Source organism: Phascolarctos cinereus, unplaced genomic scaffold, assembly GCF_003287225.1.
Source record: "Phascolarctos cinereus isolate Bilbo 61053 unplaced genomic scaffold, phaCin_HiC Scaffold_726;HRSCAF=1367, whole genome shotgun sequence".
In the NCBI taxonomy this organism is placed as follows: domain Eukaryota; kingdom Metazoa; phylum Chordata; class Mammalia; order Diprotodontia; family Phascolarctidae; genus Phascolarctos; species Phascolarctos cinereus.
Window position 1 is genome coordinate 223,839,392 of NW_027556098.1, and position 22,286 is coordinate 223,861,677.

A 22,286-nucleotide genomic window follows, 5' to 3' on the forward strand; every position below is an offset into this window, starting at 1 on the left:
GAATGGACTAGAAGGTAGAAAGATCTAGATTCATATCCTAGCTGAGGTACTATCTGTATGACCCTAAGCAAATCCTATAATCTCTCAGGGAAAACCAAACCTCAATTTCCCCATCTATAAAATGGTATTAATAATAGCTCCTTCCTCACAGAGGCATAGTAAGTATCAAATAAGTTAATATATAAAAAGTGCTTTACAAATTTTGAAATGCTCTATCAATATAAGCCATTATTAGTAGTTTTTTAAAAAATCTTTATCCTAGCCATCCAATCTAGCTTACAGGTCATAACATGCTATGAATACTAAATTATATACCTCTTTTTTTACAGGCATTTGAAGACATTTATATTGAACAGCGAAAGACTATTAAAATCATGTTGGAATATGCTGACAAAGTTTTCACTTACATCTTCATTCTAGAAATGCTTCTAAAGTGGGTGGCATATGGCTATCAAACTTATTTCACTAATGCCTGGTGTTGGTTAGACTTCTTGATTGTTGATGTAGGTATTCTGTGTATTTATCTTTTTAATCCATAGAGTTTATAGTTGGGCTTTGAAAAAATCTTATTTTTTTTTAAATTTTTTAATAAGTGTTGGAATACTCTATGCCAATTGTCTGAGGACAAGCCTAACCTGACGTAATCCTTAGATGAAGAGACTTGGGTAATGACTTTTCAGTTACAGCAGCTCTCAAAATAACATCTTCCAAATCATAGAGAGAACATTGACTGTTGGTGTAGGGAATATTCATACCATAAGTTTGCCCATCAGTAAAATTAGAATAATGTTTATGCTATCCCCCTCCTCAGGGTTGTTGGGATTGGAATGGTCCTTTGTTTGTTGTTGTCCTTCGTAATCAAAGAAGACCAAAATGACATCACAATGTTGGGATTAGAATGCTATGCAGACCTTAAAGCACTATAAAAATGTGACCTGTATAATTAACAGGCAAAGTAAACAAGAACATGGGGGCAGAGTTTTATCTTTTCATTTATTTAAAGAAAAGAGATTTTGAAAATGAAAAGGAATATATCTATATAAACTTCTACCTGTCTCAGAAAGCTTTGTATTTTCGCTTCTCACTCATTAATATGGAGGAATTTAAAGTAGATTTTTGTTAGGATGCCTTTATGATACACTGTTAGAGTTTATTCTCTCCATAGGTTGAAATGAAATGCCAAACACAAAGGTAAGGTCAAGAATTTAGTCACTTAGAAGCCTGAGCTAAATATATAAATTTACATCTACTGATGAGTGAATGCAGTATTCCTGTAATTCCAGTTAAAGTGTCAGCCCTTGTATTTTACCAATGGGCCAAAATCAAGTTGACAAAATTGAAGAAATAAAGAACAGAATGGCAGCTACCTTTTTTTAAAAAAATTATAAAGTTATAGGTTTCACTCATATTAAATTTTTTTTCACTTGTTTCTTTTACATAGGTGACTTCCTCTACCAGGAAATGTCAGTGGAGTAGTCTATAAGATACATGACATATCAAGCATTAATTAATTGGTTTTCTTTACCAAGTATCAATGAATTCCTTTTTCTTAAAGAAAAAGTTATTTTCTTTCATGGCTTCCTGAAAATATTCTATAATGTTTTTTTCTTTTTTAGAAGCCAATACTCATATTATCATGTTACATGTACAAAAGTCATTCTAAATTAAAAGAAATACATTGCTCTTTTCTTTTGTACAGGTCTCTTTGGTTAGTTTAACAGCAAATGCCTTGGGCTACTCAGAACTTGGTGCCATTAAATCCCTCAGAACACTAAGAGCTCTGAGACCTCTTAGAGCCCTATCAAGATTTGAGGGAATGAGGGTAAGGCAAATGAAGGAAACTAGGGTAATGCATGCAGTAGAAAGAGCTCATGCATGCAAAAGGAATGGCAAATCTTTGCAGAAATGCTACATTCTTCCTCTTATCTGTTGCATATTTACCATTAAGAGATATGCAAAAGACTGGACTTTCCTGGTACTAATAGTGATCACACATCACTGGGCTCATCCAAATTTCTTTACCCGCATCATAGTCAATGTCAAGAGTTTTTTATTAGCTAATACCGATAAGAAGAGTGTTATACTTGGTATTATAGATACTTATCCAGCCCTAGTAGTGAATGAAAGAGAATTCTAAACCATGTGCTTCTTTCTGGTCAGTGATCAATAAACTGACTTTATCTGAATAATGCCTGAACTGGATCAAATGTAAAATATGTCATTAGGGTTTTGTTTTTTCTTCTTCTATGATCTCAAATGAGAGAGAGAGTAATGTAGTAGTTAGGAAGCCAGCATCAAATTCAAGAAGATCTGGATTCAAGACCTGCCTCTGTTACATAGTATCTCTATGAACCTGGCAAGTCACTTGACCTCCCAGTACCTAAGCAACTCACTAAGACAATAAGTGACTGAATAATTGCAGATCGGCATTAGTAGAGGGAGTTTCCTCACCTGGTACTTCCTACATCAAAGTAATCATGGCTCTAGACCAAAAATTTTAAAAAGCAAAAACCAAAACAACTGATGATTGGAAATATCCAGGTGCTAACATGGCTAGGCTTAAATATTAGCAGGGATTTTTTCTTTAACTCTTTCTATTGGATGCTTCGATGTTGGCTACAGCTTAAGTTTTCAGCAGAAATATTATGATTCATAAAAAAAAATCTGAAATTTACATCCCTTTTTGGAAGCATCAATATTTTGCTGTCATAAACATATTTTTCATATTTGTCTAATTTTCTCATCAGCAAATAACAATAAAATACTTTGGATGGTTTTTTTTTAATTTGTCACTGAATGATGCCTCTTAAATAACCCAAACTTACATTCTCGTTTACCAAATATCATATAAGTAAACTGTGATTTTCTTTTACATTCTTTTTGGAGACTCTTTGTCCGTGACCCTGGTCAGAAAAAAAAAAATCTATCATATTTTTACTTGTGTGTGTTCCTATACTCATTTATTATAAAGGTGTAGTCTTTTAAAGAGTTTTTATGGTGTTGTAAAAATCTATTTCACTTTAAGAAAATTAAATTTACAATTCCATAGAGCACAGTTGGTGAAATAGATTACTTTCCAATGGACCAACCTCTCTGTTCTCTAAGACTTAATATTTTAAAGACTAACAGTAATTTTAGATTTCAACTTGTATTTAATTAATAGTTTAGGATATGACTCTTAAAGTGTCTTCAAAAGTTAATCAAATAATATTATAAAAGCTAGCTGATTAGATTTAAGAATGTGGAGTTTATTTTATATTCATGATTCATGTAAACTCATGAACTAATTTAGGCAGATCAGGAAGATACTAGCTTTTGAGCACAATATAGATGATAGGAATGTCTTACTTTCCTACACAGCTAATCATATTTTCATAAAGAAATTCATACAGGAAATTCTGACACTAACTTGTGTTAATCCATGAAAAACAATTGACATTATTTATACTTAAAATCTATCACTTATTTTATTGTGGATTAACAATTTTTTTTGTTCTAAATATATATTTTCCACTGGGGAAAATTTCGATTTTGTATAGAGTCTGAGTTTTGCACAACACTACAAATTTGAAGCTTACATTTTCTTAAATTTTCTATGATTCAATCACTTTGTTTAAAACCTCAAATCATTTTTAAGCTCATGAGTCAAATGTTTCTCTTTTATGATGATGTCATTGCTAATAATAGATACGTTTAGGTATTCACAGAAAGTGACTCAGAATTCTATTTTATTTTAAAACACTGTCTTTAATCCTGGCCTGGTGGGTAGGGTTGAACTTGAGGTAAGGAAAACCTAGATTCAAATCCTGCCTCAGGCTGAGGGATCCTGGGCAATTCTTTTAACTTTTATGTGCCTCTCTAGGATTTATCTGCTGTACCAGATTGCTGCTGATGTGTTTCTAGGAAGGTATTGCCCATATTAAGATAGCCATACATTTGTATGGTATCTTTGGTTGCAATGTTTTCCTTGCTATTCATCAATAAAGAACTCTCTAAAATGAATATGCTTTTAATGATTTTATGACTTTAACTAATGGAAATTAAAAAGCAAGCTCTTAGTAGCCTCTAGTATGAAAGGTAAAGAAATTATTTAGTTTCAATAAATCAGAGTTAGACATATATGTAGTCTCATCTTGCAATAGGATCTTCACACCACTAAAACATCCATCCACTTCAGCCCAGCACCAGCTGGCATCTTCAATTGACTGAGGTTTTTTTCTCTTTTCAACCATTTGCAATTGTTTTCACTGTGGAGACCCAGATAGAGACAATGATGATTGATGATTCTACCCAGAAACTGAGCTTTGAATATATTTAGATACTTTCTTTTTAATCCCAATTCTTATAGCACAAAACTTTAGTAGCTGCAAAATTGTATGCTAAGCATAAAAAAAGCAGCTTTTTTCGTTTGCTTGCTGAATTACACTTCGGTCATTTCAAAGCATGTGCTTATATGTAGCATCATTGAATAAAGCATGTTTTATAGTGCTTGACAAGGAGGCATAAAGTGATCTATCAATTATCATCATACTGGCACTTTTAGTTTTGCATGATTGACTCACATTTCTGGCTGACAGCTTTATACATTTATTGTATTTCAAATTTCCAGTCCAAATTCTTTAATATGTAAAATTGAACTGAGAGAATTGATGTCTTTAAATATCTATAGTACCATTAAATTTGTATTTCTTTAATTTCCTAATCTAAGAAACCTGTTAAGATAAATGCCTTATTTTTCAAAAGTACTCTAGACTTCATTAATAGGGAAACTGACAGCATCATATACAACAACTAACACCAAATGTTCTGTCATATCAGGTTCCTAATAACAAACTATATATTTCTATTTTATATAGGATAATCTTTCTCCAACTTGGATGGGGTGGAGCGCTGGTTCCTCCCCTCAACCCTTTATAATGGGTACTGTATTTCCCCTTTTGCTACCTTTAATCCTTTCACTGTGACTAGTTAATGTGCAGTGGGGTGGGAGGGAGTGGAGAGGTTAATTTGAGTGTCACAGTAGGACATCATAGTTAGACTTTCCATTCCAATTCCCCTTTTTAATTGGTTTGCATTTTCTCCAAAACTTGCCTTTGGGGCCTGAATTTGGTCTGTGTGATCCCTGGTCCGAACTATCAATTTATTTGGAAAATTTCATTAACATTGATTTAATCATTTACAAATTAAGTAATCCACACTTGGAGAAAACATATTCAGATGCCTTTTGGGGGTTGGGGGAACCCTTGGGCAAGTCATATAGAATGGTTGTTTTAAAACCTCAAACTTGTCATGAAAGGATGACCTTTCCTTCTTAGAAAGTTGAAGTCATGGAAATTGCAAACTCAGAAAATATGCAGTAGATTTCTTGTCCTGCTGATTTGAGCAGACACAAGTGTCCAGTGTGCTAGGCTTCATAGGAATGGATATTGATTGTGTAACCATTCTCATTCTTTGTTAAATGTATGTTTATTGGAGATTCTTTTCAAAATATAAATGTAAAAAAAAAGAAAAGTGATCAGTGAATTTATGAGGTTAGTGTCTTGAGAAAATGAAAAAACACATTAAATCATAAAAACCTCCACTCTTTTGGGTCCACACATATATTCCCATCCTACAGTTTTACAGTTTTAAGTCTTTAAATATGTTTTTTTCGTCAATTAGGCAGAAATAAGATTTCCTTTCTTGAATGAAACTAGAGTCCTGACAGTCTTGGTAGAAATTATTTATTCTAATTAGAGAGAGATATGTCACTACTGATTGACTTTCTAGTCTTTAGAAGGCAAATGCATATGAGTATATACAATTATATATATATATGTAAAATCAAAATATTAATAGCAAAAGAATCTAAATTTAATTTAATCTTGAAATAGAAAAGCATTAATCAAGAAGTATAGTGTCTGTTTTTAAGGGGAAGGGTTGGATTTCAATTATGAGCAACATCATTGCATGAAAAGAGAAAACTGCCACTCTGCTCCAGACCCTTTACCAAGTGATCTCTTTTTTTAAAATACCATGTTCCATAAAAATTGTCAACCCAACACTCAATGTCCTCAGTTTGGTGTCTTTTGATTTTGATCTGTGGCACTGGTTGATTCAGTACTTCCTCTCTTTTGAAATTACAGAATTATTGAAACCCATGAATGGAATTGAGTTTAAGTTTAGAAACCATTTATTCAGGGAAAAGGGCCAGGTAATCATTAGAGTAGGATCATTTTATGTTGAAATTAATAATTGGATTACTTTAAAATGAAGTATATTGGAAAGTATTCAAGAAGCATAGGTTTTAGTACAGCTCTTCTATTCACTTTGTTTACTATCCTGGTCAAGTCATTCTATCTCTCTCTTCCCTCATCAATGAAAGGAAGAGATTCAATTAGATGGTCTATAAAGTCCTTCTGACCCTAAGGTATCCTGATTATAGGGCTTTAATTATGCCACTTATGTAAATTAGGCAGAGATATTTATTTTAAAGGGATCATAAAATTCAATTTTTTCCATCTTCTGTACTGGTTTCAAGTCATTGAGCAATCTAGAATGTGCGACTATGATGGGGAAGGGGGAGGGAAATGGCACCAAAATTACATATGTAAGAGTAAGGCTATATACTTGTAGCATTTTCTGTTTCCTTGAATACCAAAACAACAGGAAATCTCTTAGATATGATGATTGGATGATAATTCCCTATCATTCATAAACTTTAGTATATATGTTAAATATTTACATAAACATATCTAGTTAGCCTAATTAGATTAAACATGGTAGAGATCATTAATCTTAGTCAAATTATAAACTGTTAGAATATGAGATTATAAAAAATTGGATAATGAGTGTTTTTGTTTTCAAATTATACATCTTATAAATTTTTCCAGAAAGTACTAAAGAAAACATATGGTGACATTTAAAGTGTCAAAGTAGAAATCCTCCTACAAAGAGAAGTACATTTTCTGTTTGTCTTAACTCATTTAATATAGCTTCTTTCTTGAACCTTTCTTTTACATAGACTGAAACCTAAATCTGTTTCTTTCAATTTATGGAGCCACCTTCTTTTGCTTTCTTTCCTTTTTTCCTTCCTTCCTTCCATCTTTTCTTTCTTTCTTCCTTTCTTTTCTTTCATCTTTGCATCTAGTGCCCAGCACAGTGCCATAACTATATATATTAAAGACATACTAAGTGTTTTTAATTGAATTGAATTAGGTCTTCCTCCAATTGAAAAAAAAAAACCTATTCCACTTCTTTTATTTCTTACTTGAAACTGTACAGATAACTGTCTTCTATGAGCTTAGTACCTCTCTGGAATTATATCCAAGATGAGGTTTGCTTAGAGAATTGAGAGTGTTAAAATACTACTACGTGATTTTTGTAATAGTATTTTTTCCATTGCTTTCCCAATGAGTGGGGGAAGAAGGAGGTGGAAGGGAGAGAATTGGGATCTGAAAATAAAATAAAATTGAATTTTAAATAATTAAATAATTCTACTAGGTAGAGCTAGGCAGTGAGAACAAAAGGTAAGTGATAGATCTTTGTGACAGTGGTTATTTAATACTAACTTGGAACTCTTTAAAACATACTGGTTCAAAAGATATTCTCTTTATGTATTATAATATTGCACTATGAAGGCAAAACTTAATAAAATCTTTAAAATTAGAAAGGATCACAGGAGTCATTTAGTCTAATAAATTTCCACATAACCTCTCAGTCAACATGACCCCAGAAGTCTAAGGGAGAATCTGGGTACAAATGTGTGGGTTTGTCAATAGAATTCCTATTACAGTGTCCCTGAGAAACAGTCATCCAGAATCTACTTGAATATTTCTAGGGATTTTGAACTTAGGATCTCACAGGCAAGTCTATTTGATTTGGAGACAACTATAATTATTAGAAATTTCTTTTATTTGGACAAAATAAACTAGAGGATCATCCTGCTTACTCTATTAGTGCTTCCATAATTTCTTTAGAAGGCCAAGAAGACCTTTACCCTTCCCCTTACCCCACAGCACCCTGGGTGGATTTCCTTTAGCAAACTGATGTGGGGACATGAGAGTCATCTAGGATAAATGAGCATGGATTGGTTGTGGTCTGTAGCATTGGACAAAATGCCCACATTGGTGAGATCACAGATCCACTGGCATTTTAGAGGACACTTTCTTGTAACTGCCGCCCATTGGTTTTGGATTTTCCTTCTAACATCATGTTAGTTAAGAATAACTAAAATAATATACTCTTGCTATAATTTTGAAAGTACAGATATTTTTCTAAGGAAAAATATTTAAAAAATTAAACAAAAATGTTAATTTAAAGAAGTTATTCAAAATACGGCACAGAAGGTTAAGTGATTGCCTTAATATTAAACAAATAATTGCATAGTTCATATATGTTGTATGGGCCTATATGTTGTGGGGATATCAGATGTAGCAATATAACATTCAGTCAAACTATTCAGGAGAATCTACCTTAGCCCTGGTATCTTCAAGTCTCCTTTGCTCATCCAGGTCCTGTGGATTATATGAGGGAATTTGAACTAAGCTAAATAATAGTTGCATTCAACTACATTCTTATGGGTATACTGTTGCTTAACTCTTCTTATTGACATAGTTAACTCTCAAGAAGTCTAGTAAAGCAGGTCTCTAAATTATGAAGAGACTTTATTTCATAATATTTGTGGGTCCTTTCTGCTCTGTGATTATATTATCTGAAGTGATAAAAATTTTGCAGAAGCTATCCTTTCTTTAACCAGCGGAACAAAAAAAATACAGGTATTTTCTAGTTATTTCCATGTTAATTTGTCTTCTATCATACCTTTAAAGCTTTACTTTCAAATACCTCCCAGTAGGAGTAAAAGATGCATAATTTTCTTCATTATAGCAGTCAAAGGATTCACCCTGAGAATCAAAAAATCCAAAACTCATTACAACCAATTTTTTTGGCAAAGCAATTTTAGGTTAGTCAATATTTATTGAATGCCTACTATGTGTCAGGCTTTGTGATAAGCACAAAGGATAGAAAAAAAAGCAAAAAAAAAGTCTCAAGCCATAAGGAGCTTATAATCTGATGAGGGAGACATGAAACAAATATGTACAAAGCAAGCTATATACAAGTAAATAGGAAATAATTAACAGAGGGAAGGCACTAGAATTAAGATAGGTTGGGGAATGATCCCAGTAAAAGATGGGATTCTAGTAGGGACCTAGGGGTAGCCAAGGTAGAAAGTACCAAAGTAGTAGAAAGAGCAGAGGAGGGAAAGCATTGTAGATACAGAGCCTAGAGATCAAATGTCTTGCTCACGGAACAACAAGGAAGCCAACATTACTGAATTGAAGAGTATCTGTTGGGGAATGAGGTAGGAGGGGGCTAGGTCATGGAGGCCTTTGAATGCTAAACAAAACCTTTTTATCTTATCCTAGAGGCAATAAGGGGCCATTGGAATTGATTGAGTAATAGGGTGACATGATCAGATGTGTGCTTTAGGAAAATCATTATAATAACTGGATAGCATGAGGAGAGACTTGAGACAGGAAGATCCATGAACAGGCTATTACAATAGTCCAAGTATGAGGTGATAAGGCCCTGCACTAGAATGGTGACAGTATCAAAGAAGAGGAGACCTGTAGAAGAGATGTTGCAAAGGTGGGATCAAGAGGCCTTGGCAACAGTTTGGATATGGTGGGTAAAGAATAGTGAGGAGTCCAGTATGATTCCTAGGTTGTCATACTGAGGGACTGGGAAGATGATGTTGTCCTCTATAGTAACAGGGAAAGTAGGAGGGGAGTAGGGAGTTTAGGGGGAAAGATAATGGATTCCTTTTCTGATATATTGAGTTTTAGATGTCTACTGGTCATCCAGTTCAAGATGTCTGAAAGTCGGTTGGAGATGTAATATTGGTAGTCAGTAGAGAGGTAGATTTGAGAATCATCAGCATAGAGATAGTGATTTAGTTCATGTAAGCTGATAAGATCACCAAGTGAGGTAGTATAGAGGAAAAAGAAGAAGGCTTGGAACAATGGGACACCTGCAGTTAGAACGCATGTTCAAGAAGAGAATCTACCCAAAGGAGCAGTCAGATAGGAAGGATAAGAACCAAGAGAGTGTGTCCTGAAAACCTAGAGAGCTGAGAATATCAAGTAGAAGAGAGTGGAAAACTGTTAAAGGCTGCAGAGAGCTCAATGAGAATAAAGATAATGAAAAGACCACTGGATTTGGCAACTATGAGATCACTAGTAACTTTGGAGAGAGTAGCATTAGTGGAATGATAAAGTCAGATGCCAGATTGCAAGCGGTTTAGAAAAGAGTAAGAAGACAGAAAGTAGAGATACTTATTATAAATCCCAGAAGTAACATGATCAATCTGGAGATATATTTATCTATAGTTTTTAAAGGACTCTATTTGCTTTGGATTATTGTTAATCTCACTGAAGCACCTATATATTTTTATGTAGTATGTATTATCTGTAAATTCACATGGCATAAGGGATAGAATACTGGACTTGAAATCAATAAAACCTAAGTTCAGATCCCACCACTCCCTTTAACTACTGTGTGAAATTGAGCAAGTCATTTAACTTTCCTTAGTCTCAGTCTCCCCATCTATAAAATAACAGGGAGGGACTAAATTATTTCCAAAGTACCTTCTGGCTCTGAGTTTTTGCTCTCTTTTCTCTCTATTTCACTATTATCTAGATCATACTGTTAAACTCTGAGCTTGCTGAAGAGTAAAATATAACTGGAAAATGTTTTTAAAAATAAAAGAAATGCCGTGTAAGATATATAATGTTAATTTGTGGTTTTCTAAGTCAATACGCAGCACATTGGGACTGATCTAGATGATTGTTCAAATACTCAGGTGAGGAAGAAATAAATAACAAGTAAACTTTAAGGTTACAAATAGAATTCACTAAATTCTAATGCTATTATTTTATGGTGGCAATGGAGGTGACCCTGGGCTCTCAGAGTCTATACCAATGATTTCCAAGCTCTAGCTTGTAAGATCAAGCTTGAAAGGCTTTGAATAGGGGTTTAGCAATAGAATATAGGGTTGTTGCCCAAGGACAAGCTTAAGTTCAATGAGGGTTATCATCAGATTGTTGACCAGTGATATTTTTGAAAAAAGAAAGACTGTCACAAATATTCATGAAGACCATTTCAAAAGGTATTGAGATGTTGCAACCAATGTCACTGGAATGGTCTCACTGATAAAGTCATAGGCCTTTTGAAGTGTTGAAAAAGTTGGAGATAGTGAACATAAAAAAAATCTGAGGACTCAAATCCCCAGATTCAAAATGAAATGAAGATTGGGGATTTTTCCAGTCAGATTGATAAATGAATAAAGCCCTACTATTAACTTAGACCACTGAGCTAATTTAATAGTCTACATTGGCCCACCTTGCCAGACAAATATTTTATTATTTGATCCTCTCAGTAGGCACAGCCTAGATTGCTTTTTCATGTTCATTCTTCATCTTTGTCTTGGGTAGTTTTAACGTGTATGTGGGGTCATTTCTTTCATTGCTCCACATCCTCAAAAGCATTAATCCAATCATGGACATCATATCAGATTTCAAAGAGATCATAAGTGGCTCAGGAGCATTACAAAGAGTCGGCAAATAGATTTTGTTTGGAGACTGGCTTTCAAAAAACTTACCTGAGTAAGAGGAAGACAGCAAAGTAGAAGAAATTATAGTAGGAACACATATAAATAGGTGCCAGTGGTCTTTTGATTTGATTGATTCTTAGCATTAGTAAAACTAGACACACATTAAGTAGAGTTATGTGCCTAGCTATTATATGTTCAATTCCAGGGCCATCTTGTGTTTTCAGTTATATATACTCGCTTCAAAGCCTAATTTAGCTCACAGCAACTCACATGCAGCTCCCTTGGAAATTGTGTGTGAGCAGCCAAGGGCAGAATTTAATATACTACAGCCCCCACAACAGTGCTAAACATAAAAATCCAAATGTATTTTATCTTTTAATAAATTTTCTGGAAGGAAATCAAGATTCTAGAGGGAAAAATGAGTATTATCACAGAATAGAGCTTAATGTAATTGCCTCAAATTTAGGAACAACTTAGCACACACACAAACTCCTTCTCTTATCCTCTTTGCCCAATAAGGCTAATTTTATGATGTTTCATTTAAAATAAGTTTATTGAATTAAACTCAGTAAATGAAACAAATGACATGACTGGAGCTTGAAATAAACTGTTATGATCTAATGAAATACATAACGCAAAAATGTCTTGCTTTTTATGCAAAAGTATTATCAGTCTTAATAATAATGCATGAATAATTAAGGTCACAAATATGTTAGGTATTTCAGTTTTCAATAATATTTTGAACCAGGCACTTAGGTTTTAGATTATGATATCCACATTTTTTTAATTTTACTTAGGAAAAGTATGTTGATCAAATCAGCCCATTGTCAATTTTTTTTGTTTTAATTATTTAATGTGTTACCTTTTTAATGAGTTAATTTTCTGTATTATGTTTTCCCATTTCTCTTTTTTCTAGAAAGCACCAAATATTCTGACTTCATCTATCTGCCAGAAGGTTTTTCTGATTTTGCTTTCCATTTACACTTTTCATACTTGTGGGTTTGTTTGTTACATTCCCTGTTTGTTTCTCTAAATGGATCTATTCTGTTAAATGTTTAAAAAAGAGTAACCTTTTTTGTTCATTTGGTTTTTTTTAAAGATTTTTCATTTTACATTTTAAAAGCCTCAAGTAGCCTTGAATAGATCGAGTTAGAAGGACTAAACATTGGTTGGTAGAAAAATGTTTCATTCTTGGACTGATTAAGCATTCTGACATTTCTTTCCTTTCATTTGTATGCCAGGTAGTTGTGAATGCCCTTTTAGGAGCCATTCCCTCCATCATGAATGTGCTTCTGGTTTGTCTTATATTCTGGCTAATTTTCAGCATCATGGGAGTCAATCTGTTTGCCGGCAAGTTCTACCACTGTGTGAATACCACAACTGGTGATATGTTTGACATCTCACAAGTCTATAATCGTTCTCAGTGTTTTGAACTTATAGAAAGAAATGAGACTGCCCGGTGGAAAAATGTTAAAGTAAACTTTGATAATGTAGGATTTGGGTATCTCTCTTTACTTCAAGTAGTAAGTAACACTTTCTGTCAATATTTCATTATTGTGTGTGTTGATGAAAAATTTTTAAAAACACATTTGTAATTTGGTCATTAAGAAAAAGAAAACAGGGGCAGCTAAGTGGTGCAGTGGATAGAGCACCGGCCCTGAAGTCAGGAGGACCTGAGTTCAAATCTGGCCTCAGACCAAACACTTGACACTTACCAGCTGTGTGACCCTGGGCAAGTCACTTAATCCCAATTGCCTAAAAAAACAAAACAAGAAAAAAAAAAGAAAAAGAAAACATCCTTAATTTCTTTCGTCTAATTTTTTTTTTAGCATGTCAGCATAAGCTAATGGAAAGTTACTAGCGTGTGGTAGCCAGGAATTTGTAGCATCTAAAGCAAGGGTGAGGAACCTGCAGTCCAAGGCCACTTGTGACCCTCTAGGTGCTCAAGTGCAGCCCTTTGACTGAATCCAAACTTCACAGAAGAAGTCCCCTTAATAAAAGGATTTCTTCTGTAAAACTTGGACTCAGTCAAAGGGCCACACTTGAGCACCTAGAGGGCCACATGTGGCCTCGAGGCCTCAGGTTCCCCACCCTGGAAAGAGTGATTTAGCTATCTCTTCCTCAATTTCCATCTTCCAATTTGAATACTTTGATTTAACTTTTCTTTTAATTTTATGTAAGCTTTACTTATACTAATATATGTATATTAATAAATTTTACTAAAAATAACAGTTCACAAATTGAAAATTGCACTAAGAAAATGGGAACTGTATATTATTATCAAGTAGGAAGATAGAAAGATAGATAGATAGATGATAGATAGATAAGTAGATTAAACATGTTATATAAAAAATGCACTGAGCTCATACCATGTGTTTTAAATATCAATTTATCATTAGTGTATCTATCATTAAGTTCATCTAAAAAACATCATGTTTATGACATATTGACTGTGTGTTTTAAATATCTATCAATATATCATTAAGTTCATCTACAAAACATTGTGTTCTTGACAGATTTTAACAATTTTTGTATCAAAGTTAAATATATATATCATATTTACAGGCCACATTTAAAGGATGGATGGATATTATGTATGCAGCTATTGACTCAAGAAATGTAAGTACAATCAGTGTACTAAAGTAGATTTTGTTTTGTTTTGATGTTGTGTAAGTCCTTAGATGTAATTACTAGAACTTGTATAATTAACTGAATTATATAATGAGGAGAATGAAGGAAAAAAACTGGTATAGTTATTATTAAGAGAAGATTTCATGAAGTACATAAATTAAAGAAGTCAAAACATAAGAAAGTTCCACTAAAATTACATTCTGAATTATTTTACATGTTCAAAAATAGATGATAAATGTATCATGTTCTATTTAATACTTATGTGGAATAGGCCTGGTAACAGACTATGTGTCTGCTGTCCAAGGACCTGGCTAATTTCAGAGAGATCCATCATCAGATTGTCTGAAAAGTAATGGATTTTTTTTGGCCACAGCAATTCTTAAAGATTATCTATCAAGTTTTAAAGGGGTTTCAATGTAAGAGAGAGCACTTACACAGAAATCATCCTTAAAGTATTGATGCAATACTTCTACTTATATAATATTCATATATGTGTGTGTTATATGGTCACATCCATCTTTTGCATCTTAACATGATAGTAATGACTACTATCTCCATGGGCCAAAAAAAAAAAAAAGACTAGTTCAGAACCATACAGAGAGAGAGAGAGAGAGAGAGAGAGAGAGAGAGAGAGAGAGAGAGAGAGAGAGAGAGAGAAACAGAGAGAAAAACAGAGCAAGGGAAGGTGAGAAAGATGAAATAGACAAAAAAAGAAAGTGGGAGTAAGTCGGACAAATGTTCTACCGGATAAATAACCTCTCTCTGATAACTGCTAAGAGAAATTTTATGGAACACTGTTCCTGCACAGTCTGGGGATAGATTGAAGATAATTTAGATACTCCCCATCATCTTTATCCTATTTTAATACTTAAACAGATCTGTGATTTCATCAACTCTCATCAACAGATGAGAGGGTGTGTGTGTGTGTGTGTGCGTGTGTGTGTGTGTATTTATATGCCTGTCAATCCTGGTGATTCTCATCCTATGCTGAAGGGCTTCCTCAATTTCTCCTAATATCTCTAGCTCACCAGTGAAGAACTCTGGCCAGCTAGCTCTAATCCCTTGCTCTAGCTACATAATTGGGCTGATTTTTATTTCTGCCATATGATTCTTTAACAACATTCTTTACTCCCACTCTTTTTGGAGTTTGGAGTTGGTTATGTGCTGCAGCCTACTCACACCCACCATGTGCCTTTCTATTGCACTCTGTGTGAGGTTCCTCTTTTATCTCTTGAAGGCAGTGTTGCTTGAGGTCTTGTTCCTATACAGTAACAACTTTTTTTAATGCTGTCCTTAAAGTTCTCAAATTTATCTAAGCATCCCTCCAAACTTTACCAACTTTTAAAAGACCATTTGTAAAACATTAGAGAAGAAGATGGAAGATTATGAAAAGTATCATCTCACAAAATTGTGAAAAGCTGCTGAGAGGAACATGAACCTGCAGAAAGTTTGTTTTGATATCCAAATAAATTAGATTACCCTGAGAGTATTTGTAGATGAAATTGGGAAAAGTACAACAGATATGCATGAAATGGCACAAATCTGCTAGGATTTGGTTCTATGGCAATCTGTTCTCATCAGCAGAGATAAGTGGGATTGAATTCCTCACATTTCTCAATACCTAATGTACCATGCAAGAGACTGAGAATGACCCTTAAGATTGATTTGGGAAGAGGAGCTGCTTTAGCCAAATACAAAGAGATTAACTCCATACCAGAAGGAGCACAATTTTGAAACAGAATGGGGGGGGGGGGAAATGACAGGTGATAAATACCATGATTTTAGAGGAAGAAATAAAAACACTTGCATCTCCTGACCGTGTATATTCTTTCTCAGGGCTGTAAAGTCTTTATGAAAATGGTCTTAGCACACATCTAGGGTATTCTTGGTAAAAACAAAAGAAACAGGCAAAATCTCAGAAATTGTTTTCCATAGCAGACTACTTCATTATAATCACACATCTAACAAAGGGAAGTAGAAAATAAGGTCCCACAATACCTGTTGTCAAAAAAAAATGTCAGTTGATTCAGTGCAGCAAAGTGAAATCTTTAAGGAAGATCAGGCATTAATCACCATGATTTTTTGCCAGTATCATTAGTCACTCAACAAGTTTTTGGTTTGTTTGGTTTTTTTCAAAAATGCCTGTGTTGTGTGAAAAACTATCACTGCACTCAAGGATTTGACATTTAATTGGGGAAAACAAGTGTATATCTAGGAATTTCATTGCTATAATGACCTTCTGATGAGGAATTCCATCTACCAATGTACATTGATACTGTCTCCTCAATTTACAATCTTAGAGAGTTGCCTAGAGAACTGAGAGGTTAAGGGACTTGCCAAGGTCGTATAGCTTTTATGTCAAATGCAGGTCATCCAGGTTACAAGGCCAGTTTTCTCTCCACTGTGTCACACTGCCTTCCATACACATGTCTGTATATGCAAAATAAATATAAAGAATTTGGAGGGGGAAAGAACTATTAGCTTGCTGAGGAGGGTATCAGGAAAGGATTACTGTAGGATATGGTGTCTGGACTGAGCTTTACAGGAAACTAGGACCTCTAAGAGGCAGAAGAGGGAGGGGGAAATAAATTTCAGAAATTGTGCCAAGTCTATGCAAAGGTACAGAGAAAAGAATTGGGAAGTCATGTTCAAGAAACAGTAAGCAGACCAGTTTGTGAAGGGAATGAAAATTAAAGGTAGGAAATTAAGCCAGATTATGAAGGTCTTTAGGTGATAAACAGGAATCTTTGAGGTAATAAGGAGCCAAGAGAGTTTTTTGAGGAGGAAAGTAACATGTTCAAACCTTTAAGTGCTTTAGGAAAATCATCTTGGCAATTGTGTGAAGCATGACTGAGAACCTTGAGATCAGGAACTGAATTTTGCCTTTTTTGTATCTCTAGCACTTAGCATCCTTCCTAGAACATAGTAGAGACATTTAATAAATGCTTGTTGACTTGTCTTAGACTACAGAAAGAAGTGACTTTTAAGGTAGACAGTCCAATAGAAAGCTACTGTAATATTCCAGGCAAGAAAGGGATACAAAACTAACAAAGCTGGTTGTTCTGTGAATAGAAAGAAGGAAATGGATGAGATAATATTGTGGAGTTAGAATCAACAAGAAATGGCATTTGCTTAGATATGTGGGATAAGGGATAGAGTGGGGTCAAGGATTACACCAAGGCTGCACACCTGGGTGACTGGAAGGAGGGTGGCAACTCCACAGAAACAGGGAAGTTTGAATGAGGGATTGGTTTTCCTAGAAGGAAGATGAGTTCTGTTTTGGACATGTTCAGTTTGAGATGTCTATGGGACATCAAGTTCAAAATGTCTAATAGTAGTTGATGACACAACATTGGATGTCAAAGGGAAAAAAAAGAAAATTAAGGTTGGATTCATAACTCTAGTTGTTACCAGAATGAATCTGATAATTAAACATATGGAAGCTGTTGAGGTCACCAAGAGAGTAGAGAGAGAGAATCAAAGAGGGCCCAGAGATAGAGCCTTGGATGAGAGCAGGAGATGTATGATCATCCATCAAAGGAAAGTGAGGAAGGAACAGTCAACCAGGAAGGAAGAGAATAAAGAGAGAGCAGTGTCAGAAACCAAGAGAGGAGAGAATATTTTGGAGGAATGAAGGGGTGGTCAATATGTCAAATGATAAAGACTATTAAAAGGATATTAGATCTGACAAGATCTGACAACTCTGGAGACGGAAATGTCAATTGAGTGATGAGATTAGAAGATATATTTCAAGAAAATGAGAAGCAAATGGAGGCCAAAAAAGGAGGCAAAAAGTGTAGGCAACTTTTTTTCTAGGAGTTTGGCTGTAGTGAAGGCCTAGTTTAGATTAAGTAACATGAATTTGGTGTGGACCTCATCAGAACAATTGTGTTACTTCCACAAAAGTATATAAATGGAAGTGGATGAGGAGGATGGTGGGAGTAATCCATGAGAAGCAATATACCAGAGGAAAGGAAAGTCTAGAGTAAATGAGAATGTAAAGTAGAACTACAGGCAGCTAGGTGGTATAGTAGATAGAATGCTGGACCTGAAGTCAGGAAGACTCATCTTCTTGAGTTCAAATCTGGTCTCAGACACTTACTGCTGTGTGACCCTGGGCAAGTCACTTAACCTTGTTTGCCTTAGTCTCCTCATCTGTAAAATGAGCTGGAGAAGGAAATGGCAAACCACTGCAATATCTGAAAACCCCATTTGGGGTCACAAAAAGTTGTACACAACTGAGAACAATTGAACAACAGCAACAGCAATGAAGTAGAACTAGTTAACTATAGGATCAGATTAGGAAAGGAGGAACATGAGGGAAAAGCATGGTGGTAAAAACATCTGGGAGAGTATGCAGGGATGTAGGGACTAGAAGTCATACAGAATATCCTGGTCAATGTTTAAATACAAGAGGGATTCCCTACTGAATAAAGAGGTTCTACAGATCCTCTTGTTTGAAGAGGACATTTTACTTATTGCATCAGTGAAATCTAAGAAAATTCACTCAAGGAGACTGGCCTATCAATCCAAATAGAAAGAATGAAGCAGATAATGAGTTCTCTTAGTAGGCATTGTGAGATTATGATGTATACTTGGGCAGGTAGCCTACTGAGTTGATCTATGACCCAGAACTAAACAAAAGGACATCAGAGTAGATCACATTTGGAATACTCTGTGGTTCTTTCAATAATCCCAAACTATCCATTCACTGCCGAAAAGCCTGCCTTTTTACAACACAACTATTTTCCCAGGGATTCTATGTGAATGTGAATCATGGATCACCACAATCTGGCAATAACCACAGTTGTGGGTGACCCAGAGGACAAATGGAAAGATTTGTGGTAGTTATAAGCAGATTGCTATGTGTTATCAACAAAAAGCTGCAGAAAAATAGCCCTAAAAAAACACGATCCAGGACAGGGTCAAAGCCAGGAAAGGATGTGGGCTTGTCATATTGTGCTGAGGGTAAATGAATAGATAGCCCAGCCATGACACTGGTATCCACAAAATATTAAAAACACTACAACAAGATCTCTAGTGTTTTGAGACACATGGATTCAAGTCACAAAAAAATTAAAAGGAGTCATCTAACCAGTTGAGGGAGTGGTCATGCTGATGAGATCATGTCTCTGTTCAAGTGTTGAATAATTAGTAATACTCCATTATCTTTATCCTAAACCTACCTTTAAGGTTCAAAGTAGGTCTGTGAGTATATGTTCATCATAACTATACCCCTTATAATTTTAATAATAGCTTTCTTTTGTAAGCTAGACCTATGACTTCACTGGCATTGGGAGCACCCAATTAAAAACTCCCTTTCCTAAATAGATCAGCACCTTCTAGGCAACTTAATCCAAAACCATAAGGCTCTATGTAAATATTTTTATTCAATTCAAAATATTTATTAATGATATTCTTATGTAAGATACAATAAAAAAAGTTTAATCAATAAATACAACTAGGACTTGGTTTTATGAAAAAAAAACAATAAACCATTGGTTAATTTGATTTTTAAAAAGAGAGAGAGAAGAGACCCCAAATCATTAGTATTAAAAATGAAAAGGGTTAATATACCACTGATAAAGATTAAATTAAAGCAATTATAAGGAGTTATTTTGCCCAATTATATGCCAATAAATTTAACAATTTAAGTGAAGTAGAAGAACATTTACAAAAATACAAATTGCCTAGATTACCAGAAGAGGAAATAGACTATCTAAATAAATCTATTTTATAAAAAGAAATTGAACAGGCCATACATGAGCTTCCTAAGAAAAAAGCGCTAGTTTGAGACAGATACATAAATATTAACCATTATTATTTTCTTAGCCAAATTCCTTAATACAGCTATACTCACTTCCTCTTCTTTCACTCACTTCTTACCCCTTTGCAATCTGGCTTCTGGACTCATCATTCAATTGAAACTGCTCTGTCCAAAGTTGCCAGTGAGATTGCTGATTGTCTTTTCTCAGTCCCAGTCCTACTCAGCCTGCTGTTTTTTGACACTGCTGGCTACCCTCTCTTGAATGTTCTTCTCTAGGTGTTCATAACACTACTTTGCCTGAACTGATCTCCTCCTTGACTGACCAGTTTTTTCAGTATCCTTTGTGGTTCATCATCCATACCATGGTCCCTAAATATGGGTGTTTCCCATGTCCTCTTGTCTTGTTATAACTGCTCTTGATAACTTCCTCATCTTCCATGGGCATAATTATCATTTCTATGCAGATAATTCCAGACCATCTATCTATCTATCTATCTATCATCTATCTATCTATACATACATACATATATACACACACACATATATATATACACACACACATATACTTATATAATTACATACATATACACACACACATATATATATACACACACATACTTACATAATTACATACATATACACACACACACATACTTATATAATTACATACATACACACACACACACACACACACACACACACACACACACACACACACACATATATATATATATAGTTCCAATTTATCTTGAGATTTAGTCCTACATCATCACCTATTTTACATTTTAACTTGATGTTCCAGGTGACTTATCAAATTAAACATGTTCCAAACTGGACTTATTATCTTTGCCCCTAAATCCTGCCCTCTTCCAAACTTCCCTATTTCTGTAAAAGACTTCACCACCCTTCCAGTATCTGAGGTTCATAATTTTGGCATTGTCTTCAACTCCTCATCCTCCCTGATTCCACATATCCATTAAGTTACCAAATCTTGCCATTTCTACCTTTATGACAACTTCAGTATCTGACACTATCTTTCCACTAACACAGTTAGCACCTTAGTTCGAGCCCTCATCTCTCAGCTAGATTATTACAGCAGTTCCCTAATTGGTCTCTCTGCTTCTAGACCCTCCTCACTCAAGTCTGTCAACCACTCTGCTGCCATAATTTTCCTTAAACACATATCTGATCATGTGACTCCCCTATTCGAACAACTCTAATGGCTTCTTAATGCACGTAGGATAACATGCAGAGTATTCCAAAAATCCTGGTACCATGCTAAGCTATTTAAGCTAAGATTTTTGCAACACCCTATATAAACTCCACTGTCTGTTTTGCTTCTGACCACTGCCTCCCTCAACCTGGCCTCCCTTCTATCAGTCCACCTCCTTCTTTTTTTCCTCTTCCCCTCCTACTGCCCTATATGGTAAGATAGATTTTTATACCCAACTAAGTGCTTATGTTATTCCCTCTATGAGCCAAATCCAATGACAGTAAGGTTCAAACAATGCTCACTCCCCTCCCTTCTTTCCCTCTACTCTAACAGGTCTTTTGGGCCTCTTCATGTGATGTACTTTACCCCAGTCTGCCTCCCCTTTCCCTCTTCTCCCAGTACAACCCTTTTTCTCACATCATCACATCAAAGTCAACATATACCTACACATTCTGTCTATTTATATACCTTCTAACTGTCCTAATAGAGATACAGTTCTTAAGAGTTACAGGTATCATCCTCTTATGTAGGGTTATAAACAGTTTAACCTTATTGAAGAATGTGGTTTTTTTTTCTTTCTGCTTATCTTTTTTTGCTTTTCTTGAGTCTTATATTTGAAGACAGAAATTTCTATTCAGCTCTGGTCTTTTCATCAAGAAAGTTTGAAAGTCCCTTATTTCATTGGCAACTGTCCATTTTTCCCTGTAAAAGATTATGCTTAATTTTTCTGAGTAGTTGGTTGCAATCTAAGAGTATCATATTCCATGCCCACCAGTCCTTTAGTGTAGAAGGTGCTAATCCTGCCTGTGGCTTCTTGATGTTTGAATTGTTTCTCCCTGGCTGCTTACAGTATTTTCTCCTTGACCTGATAATTCTGGAATTTGGCTACAATATTCCTTGGCATTTTCATTGTGGGATTTCTTTCAAGAGGTAATCGGTGAATTCTTTCAATGACTTTTTTAACCTCTGGTTCTAGAATATCTGGGTTGCTTGATAATTTCTTGAAAGATGCTATCCAGGCTCCTTTTTTTTATCATGGCTTTCAGGTAGTCCAATAATTCTTAAATTGCCTCTCCTGGATCTAT

The 22,286-nt window shown here is 34.8% G+C and overlaps 1 protein-coding gene across 3 annotated transcripts in view; it reads left to right on the plus strand.

The window, feature by feature from the left end:
* Positions 1-22,286, plus strand: part of LOC110211523 (sodium channel protein type 1 subunit alpha) — a 207,507-nt gene that overhangs the window by 164,228 nt on the left and 20,993 nt on the right. For all 3 annotated transcript variants that reach the window (XM_020990890.2, XM_078146988.1, XM_020990889.2), the window contains 4 exons: positions 330-503; positions 1,700-1,822; positions 12,832-13,113; positions 14,156-14,209. In XM_020990890.2, coding sequence (XP_020846549.1) covers positions 330-503; positions 1,700-1,822; positions 12,832-13,113; positions 14,156-14,209 — 633 coding nt within the window. The remainder of the gene's footprint in view (positions 1-329; positions 504-1,699; positions 1,823-12,831; positions 13,114-14,155; positions 14,210-22,286) is intronic.